The following is an 8,789-nucleotide window of genomic DNA, read 5'->3' on the forward strand; positions in this document are numbered from 1 at the left end:
AGAAAAATGTTGTCAAACAGAGTTTCTCACCTGCCGTCCACCTGTAATTGGAAATTGTATGGGTGACCACTGCGATTCTGGAGTGCTTACTAATGTTCCATCATCCATGTCCTGCAAGCACAATTAAAATATTCATGGAATAATATAATAGAACTGATTCAACTTTCATCAATTTTGAAACTAAACTAGATACTCCTAAGTAGGATTTCTTACACATTTTTAAATCTATGTATCATACATTTAGTGGGCTTACTACCACAAACTATGAGGAGATGAATGAATTGTATGTCAAGTTTAAGGACCAAGGTGATATGTAATATATATAGTCTTCTAATGTCTAATAGTTTTATCTTTTAGAGGACTTTTTATCTGTAGCTTTGGAGCTTTTAATTTACTGTTAGATAGGGGAAGTAGACTGTTTAGCTTTTCTATGGTAGTGGAGATTTAGTGGTATGTGTTTTACACAATTCTGAAGTAGATGCATGATATCCATGATAGCTTCTAGTTGTGTATGTTCGTTTAAAATTATATATGATTGAAACTAAAATCTATCATAAATCCAATAGAAACTTGGATTGGCTTTGAGATGGTGACATTGGGCTTCAAATATTAATTCATGTTTATGAAAATGTTGTAAATCTTGGATGCTGAGGATTTCTTTTGCATGGGATGAACACTTGTTATATAATACCAGTCTGTAGCTGTAAACTCCCTGAAATTATAATTTGTATGGTGTAATGGAATATTACCTGAAGTATCCATCTGGTATACTTGAATGAATTTTCTATATGACTTATTACAAAATAGATGCTCTTGTATTGGTAGTAGTTAAAAGTCAGTTTTTCTACATCTTTATAGAAGGTTTGATTGTGGAAACTTAGACATCAGATTTAAGTTTCTCCACATCTTTATAGGAGGCTTGATTGTGGAAAGTTGGCATCAGATTTAAGTTTTTCCACATCTTTATAGAAGGTTTGACTGTGGAGACTTGGCATCAGATTTAAATTTTTCTACGTCTTTCTAGAAGATTTGACTATGGAAACTTGACATCGGATTTAAGTTTCTCTACATCTTTATAGAAGGTTTAATTGTGGAAACTTTGGCATTAGATTTCTTCCATCTTAAGCCAAATTACAGGTCAACACCTGACTTGTTCTCTATGTGTGTAATCTAATGGGCGAGTCAATCCAAAAGGAAGTACAAATAATGATAATGCACATCTAATCTTGCAAAGTACTATCTTTAGTGACTTTCAGATATGAAATATTTTAAGTAAGAAGTTTATTTTTCGAGAAATGTTTAATGGGTGAGTAGGAAATAATTTTATAGCAAGTTAAATTATGATATAGCTATCAGGATTTAATTGTGTAGTTTTTGAGTAAAACCAGTTGATCCATATTTCATGAGTAGTGATTGAACACGAACCTAACAAAGCACCCGACTTCCCCAGAGCCCGGAGGAGGTCACCCATCCCAATACTACAACTTGAGTGTGCTTAACTACAGAATTTCCTACATGATCAAACAAACAGAGGCCCCTTGACAAGAGAACTGATAACCAAGAAAACGCTTAAAACAACATATCATATCTTCACAAATCCAAAATAAAATTTGATTTCAAAATATATACTGAAAAATACAAATAATGTCAATCATCAAAGTTTATAGAGAGCTCAAATTATTTTGAAAAACATGTTTGTAGGTTTCGAAGTATTGGCCTTTCCATGTAATCAGTTTGCTGCACAAGAACCTGGTACTAATGAAGAGATTGCAGCAATTGCATGCCCTCGCTTTAAAGCCAACTTTCCCATTTTTGATAAGGTTTGCATTTTAAATACAGGGGACATGGTATATGATTTAAAAGTAAAGTTTTTAGTTAACATTATTTCCTTAATAATGATTTGAAATACTAATTATGAATATGCAGGTGGATGTGAATGGTGAGAATGCAGCTCCTGTATACAGGTTCTTAAAATCATGCAGAGGTGGTGTTTTTGATGAGGACATCAGATGGAACTTCTCCAAATTTTTGATTGACAAGGATGGAAATGTATTTGAAAGTATTTTGAGTTACATATATACTACAGTAGTTCACCATTAGATATATGAACTCTGTTTTGAGCAGAAGCCACTAACCTCTAGAGAGTGAGATCTGCCATGATCATGTATATCCTCCGTTCTTGACCTTTTCCTCTGTTCTTGCTCTGCATGTTGCATGTTGTTTTCTTCCTCTGCCTCAGGATCCTCCTCAAATTCTTTAAACGTGCGCTTCCTGCTGATGCAGCTGAACCATTTCAATGCACATTCTTTTATAACACGTCTCGCTGGATCCACAACTCTTTTCATTAAGCCCTTTGCAGTTTCCATTACCCTGTTTGAAAGTTGTTTCCTGATCTTTTCCGTAGAATGAAAGTTGTTTCCTGATCTTTTCCGTTACCCTGTTTGAAAGCTGTTTCCTGATCTTTGCAGTTTCCATTACCCTGATGAAAGCTGTTAAATTTTGCGGTTTCTATTTTGGACTGCCTTTTCTAATCCGGGTGATATGGCATTTAGGGATACAGTTTTGCAGCGCCTATCCAGCCAAATTTAAACCGGCGAATAATTGCATTATGATTTGTTTGTGGTTTTCATGTCCATTCAGCAACGTAAGTTTAAAAATCTGTTCGGTTTTCCCACTGAAAAAGAATCCCTCTTCAGCGAATGGAAGAATCGGGATTCGAAAAGTCCATAAAATCGAATGCCAACCGAATATTAGTCTTGAAATAATGTAACTCAGAAACAAGTGTTATTAGTTCTAATTTGATTGTAATTTTATTATATGAATGAAATATATTAATGTTTAGTTTTAGAATATTTTTAAATTATATTCAAATTATATTCTATGTATTTTTCAGGTGAGAAAGTAGTATTCTTGGTCATTGCAATATTTTTTGAAACATGTTTAAGAAGTGTCTATTTGTATAACCAACACATTAACTCATAGAATCACACATTGTAATACATATAATATAAGTGGAATCATTTTTCTTTTCTTTTAACAATATCACTAATTAAATAGCACTTAACTAAGAATTGTAATAAATAACTACACTAAACATTGTGTGTGTGTATTTCAATGTATTTACTTACAATTAATTAAAACATTTCTAATAGTTCTAGAAAAGTATGAAAGATCAAATTATTCATTGTATTATTATAATGTATAATTTTCTATTCTAAAATCTATGTACAATAATTAAAGTCTTAAAATAGAAATTTAAAGTACTTTGAATAAATAAATAATAGATGTGCTAAAACATATAGAATCAAATTCAAATATTTTATTAAAAATCATACCATAAACTCACAAAGCTTCATTTGAAATCTAAGTTTTCCTTTAGGTTTCAATGGTTATTATTATTATTATAGTATTTGCAACTAATACCATTGCAATCACTTCTACTTCGTTGGCGAGCTTAGAACGTTTGTGAGTACCCCAAACTAGAGTGTCTCCAAGGTGCCCTAAGCATGTTTGGGTTGTGATCTTCTGACACTTGTATCTTAGAATTGTCATATGCTAAAGAACCATGATATCGATGTCCACAATAACCTCTTTTAATTATGGGACATTCAATTTCATTTGAAATTGACACATCGATCTTGGTCGATGCCAAACCTCACACTGTTCCTTAGTGAATTGGTGCACCAGTGCGCAACTTTTGAACCATTCATCATGACATCATTTTTTCGGCACTGTTAACTTTGGATGGTGAAGTGAACCCCAATGACACTACTGTTTCGACCACGGGGAGCCTAGAATGTTCGCAAGCACCCCAAACAAGAGCGTTTCCAAGGTGTCCTAAGCACTTCTAGGTTGCAATCTTCTGATACTTGTATCTCATAACTTGTGAGGCTTATTGAAGAACTATCACATGCTATAGGACCATGATATCAATATCCACTATAACCTCTCTCAGTTTTGCAAGATTCAATTTTGTTTCAATTGGCACAATGATATTGGTCGATGCCAAATCTCATAGTATTCCTCAGTGAATTGGTGCACCGGCACACAACTTTCAAACCATTCATTGTGACATTGATTCATCATTAGAAAGTTCACAAACACCACACATCGAATTTCCCACAAGGTGCATTAAGTACATTTGAGCAGTAATCTTTGAGAGTCATAACACAATGACCTTGTTTTTTCTTTATGTCTATGATTAGTTGGATGTTGAAAAATTTCAAGGGCTTGTCTTTGCTTCTAGCTATTTTTCCTTAAGGAGGGATTTTGGTTTTGTGGTTGCTTAAATCTTTGGAGGAGTTCAATTATTTTCTATTAGTGTGATATTGATTTCATAAACCACAAACAAGATTTTAATGAACAAGACTACAATGAATAAGTTGCATAAACCATATACAAGATTCCAATGAATTAGAATTCAATTAACAAGATTCTAATAAACATTATTAAAATAAACAAGATCCCATACACTATACAAATACACCTATGCAACAATTCACAATAATACAATATATCAAAGTATATAATCATATATAGATTCGATGCAAATGTATGTCAAAATGTACATTCGTATACAAAATATGGCACATGTCATCAAAATATGTCTATGAAATCAAAGTTTATACATAAAATATGGCATATGTCATATGGAAATGTGCCCCAAGGCTTCCCTAAAAGACTACTATGTCCTAGATTGTAGGAGGATCATCAAAATGAAGCCTCTTCGATGAACTCTTTAAACTCACTAGGTCCTGTATGGACAAGGGTGAGTGCACCAAGATGGTGTACAAAAAGGGGGGTATAAGTGGGCAACTTTTTTTGAAAATCAGGTAAACCTGAACTTGGACGAGTCATTTGAGGAATATCCACTAAAAATGACAAGATGCATAAAACATATAAATTGTAGTACTTTGAATCTACTTTCTAAAATACTAGAGTTTTTATGAAATAGACAAGATTAGGTGGGTCAAAACCTGTGCACATGAAAAATAGTTCCTAATTTTTTAAGAAAAGATAACATAGTTATTTTTGTGTGCAACACAAAAGACATAGTTATATTTAGTATTTTGCATATCCCTTGGATAGTATGAGCTAATAGTCATATCTAGAAGTTGTGTGTTTTTTTGTACTTTTATGATTAGTGTTTTTTTTGTTATGAATTATTGAATAGACTACATCCTAAAATTTTGGTACATGTTCATGTGTTGAGCATAACTTGCATGAAAATAAATTTTGAAAATGGAAACTTATCTATATATGTAAAGTATAAAAAAATAATATGTAATTTATTTTAAATTTGGTTAATTATATCAAAATTTATTAAAAAAATGGTAGATGTATGTATGTGAGGAATGCCAAGGCATTCATAAAAGTAATTAAAGTTTATAATGTTAATGTTGTCCAAAAAAAAATTGTTAGAAAGTTAAGAAGACGTGTAAGATTATGGTGGTGATTTTAGAGATACCCACTTTACCATTAGTGTACCTAATGAAGACAAAGATGATAATTCATCTTAGAAGATGAAAAAATGTCTAAAGGAAAAAAAATTGGAGGGAAAATAGTCTCCCAAGGCTTTGGGTCATTTTCCTAGGCTATCACCAACCCATAAACCAATCAGATTTTTTGGATTCAAATAATCCAATTGGGTTATGAATATAAAAAATGCATTTAGAACCCAATCAAGTTCTAGAAAACTTGATCGGGTTTTGTATTACTACTACACAAGGTTAGATTGAGGGAGGGAGGGACATGGAGAGAGAGAGAGATTGGGTTATGTATTTTGCTAAACAAGTGTCTATCATATCCCCCAATCCTTGTTTCCATCCCATCCTCTCTCTCTCTCTCTCTCTCTCTCTCTCTCTCTCTCCATTACTCTCTCTCTTGCTCTCATTTTCACTCTTTATCCTATCCTCGTCTCTCTCTCTCTCTCTCTCTCTCTCTCTCTCTCTCTCTCTCCTATCCCCTTCTCTCTCTCTCTCTTTATATCATATCCCCTAATCTCTCTCTCTCCTATCCCCCTCCCTCTTTCTCTTATCTCCTTGTCTGTCACTCTTTCTATCCTTTCCCCAAATATCTCTCACCCCCCCTCTCTCTCTCCCCTCTATATTTCTCCTATCCCTTTCTGTCTCTCTCACTATTTATATCATATCCTCTAATTCTTCTCTCCATCCCATCCTCTCTCGATCTCTCTGTCATTCTCTCTTTTTCCTATACCCTCCCTCTCTTTCTCCCATCACCTTCTCTCTCTCTCTCTCTCACACACACACACACACACACACACACACACATCCCTAATCTCTCCCTTCCTCCCTCTCTTTCTCTCTCTCTCTCACACACACGCACAAAATTTCTATCATATCCCTTAATCTCTCTCTCATATCCCCTTTCTCTCTTTCTCCTATTCCCCTTTCTCTCACTCATTCTCTCCACCTCTCTCACACCCTTTCTATCATATCCCCTAATCCCCCTCTCTCTTTCTCCTATCCCCTTCTCTCTCTCACTCTTTCTATCATATCCTCTAATTCTTCTTTCCATCCCATCCCCCCCTATCTCTCCCTCTCTCCCTCCCTCCCTCCCTCTCTTTCTTCTATCCCCTTCTCTCTCTCTCTCTCTCCATCTCTTTCTCACTCTTTCTATCATATCTCCTAATCTCTTAATCTCTCTCTCTCTCTCTCTCTCTCTCCTATCCCCTTCTCTCTCTCACTCTTTCTATCATGTATTCTCTAATTCTTCTCACCATCCCATCGTCTCTTGATCATATTCTCTCTTTGTCCTATACTCTCCCTCTCTTTGTCCTATCCCCTTCTCTCTCTCTCTCTCTCTCTCTCTCTCCCTCTCTCTCCTATCCTTCTCTGTCCCTCCCTCCCTCCTATCCCTCTCTCCCCCTTCTCTTTCTCACTCTTTCTATCATATCCTTTAATTCTTCTCTTCATCTCATCCTCTCTCTCTCTCTCCCCCCCCCTCCCCTATACCTTCCCTCTCTTTATCACATCCCCTTCTCTCCATCTCTCTCTCACTCTTTCTATCATATCGCCTAATCTCTCTCACACTATTTCTATCATATCTCCTAATCTCTCTCTCCCACTCTCATATCCCCTCTCTATCTTTCTCTTATCCCCTAATCCTTTATCCATCCTATGTCTCTCTCTCCCCCCCATCCTCTTCTCTCTCTCTCACCCCCATTTCCTCTCCCTCTTTATATCCCCTTCTCTCTCTTTACCCTATCCTCACCCTCTCTCTCTCTCTCTCTCTCTCTCTCTCTCTCTCTCTCTCTCTCTCCATCACTCCCCCCCTTCTTCAATATACCTTTTTTTAGTAGTAATATAAAACCCAATTGAGTTATTTATCTATACGGACAATGTAGTTAGAACCCAATAACTTGACTAGGTTATACGCAATTTGATTGGGTTATTAAAAAATGTAAATAAAATAGCATGTCAATGATTATTATGTTGTTTTAGTGTGATCCACCAAATTCTACTATTGTTTCATATGTATTCTTTACCAAGTATGCAAGTGTAAGGTTTTTTGTTCTTGGAAAAGGTAAATTTTATATTTTTCATGCGCCATTATCTTTTTTTATTAGTATCTTGTGATTGGGCATAAAATCATCATGCAATTTTGTTTAGTTATGTATTTTATTGTTTATTTTATTTATGTTATTGTTTGTAGGGTAATTTGCATCTACAATCATGGGAAAGAACAAGAGAGGAACTATTAGAAAATGAGAGGCAACAAAGGAAAAAAAGGAAGCATATGAGGAGATTATGTGAAAGTACACCATCAAATGCCTTTAATTTAAGTGATAAAAATCTACCTATTGATATTGATGTTGCAAATACACCTAATTTAACAAACAAAAATGTTCATGAAAAATACACTTACATCACCTAATGCCCCTAACGCAACATTTCAAGTTGAAATAATGAATGTGCATGATGTACGTAATAAAAATATAGAGCATGTGTGTACATCAACATCTCCTAGGATAATTTGTAGAAAACCAAAGTTTTCTAATTGACATTGATGAAAATATTTTGAAGTCAATGCATGATAAAATGTCAAAAAGAAATTGTAGGATAACTAAAAGATTTGGAATAACTGTATTGAAAATTTAAATCAAAGTGGAAGATGCCAACTTCTTGTTGAAATGGTTAAAAATCTGAAATTCAGAGAGACAATGAGAATTTTGGGGTTAAGCACATTTGAAAATAGTAGTGCAAGAAGCATTGTTAGAAATCTCTTTGATGCATACTAATCTATTGGTTCAAAAAGCACGTACTAAAGATGCTAATACGAGTCAATGGGTCCTCACATCAACCATAATGGGAAAGGAAATGGAAAAAAACTCGTATGGTAAGAAAAATAAGTAAATCATTAAGGATAAGTAGAACAATGTTACTCAAAGCCTTAATGAGGCGAAAGAAAGTTGAGAATTCTAATGAGACCTCTTTTTGGTCATTCCAAGGTAGACTCCCACATAAGGATAAAGTTATTGTTGATGCAATAAGAATATTAATAGAGAAATTTTGGCATGATAATACAAGGGCTTCACCAAACCAAAAAGATGAATTGAAAAAGAAAACCATGAGCCACATGCAAAACATTTTTTACATATGACTCGAACACAATTTTATGAAATTTTTCTTCAAAGATTTCCTCAAGTTAAAACCAGTTTAAGAATTTTTGAGATAAAAAAAACCATTCTATGTTAAGATAAATCATACATGCACTACATGTTGTTGTAGGGTTCATGTTGAGTTTTCTATGCAGTTTGATGTATATCA

At 34.3% G+C, this 8,789-nt stretch overlaps 1 protein-coding gene across 1 annotated transcript in view; it reads left to right on the forward strand.

Moving 5' to 3' along the window:
• The window catches only part of LOC149570996 (uncharacterized), a 100,674-nt gene extending 98,613 nt beyond the window's left edge, over nucleotides 1-2,061 (forward strand). The window contains exons 2-3 of the mRNA XM_089808344.1: nucleotides 1,702-1,820; nucleotides 1,927-2,061. Of these exons, the coding sequence (XP_089664470.1) occupies nucleotides 1,702-1,820; nucleotides 1,927-1,936 (129 nt within the window). The 3' untranslated portion in view covers nucleotides 1,937-2,061. The remainder of the gene's footprint in view (nucleotides 1-1,701; nucleotides 1,821-1,926) is intronic.
• The last annotated feature ends 6,728 nt before the right edge of the window (nucleotides 2,062-8,789 follow it).

The sequence above is a fragment of the Cupressus sempervirens genome, chromosome 2 (genome assembly GCF_028749045.1).
Source record: "Cupressus sempervirens isolate cs-2001-9-10 chromosome 2, ASM2874904v1, whole genome shotgun sequence".
In the NCBI taxonomy this organism is placed as follows: domain Eukaryota; kingdom Viridiplantae; phylum Streptophyta; class Pinopsida; order Cupressales; family Cupressaceae; genus Cupressus; species Cupressus sempervirens.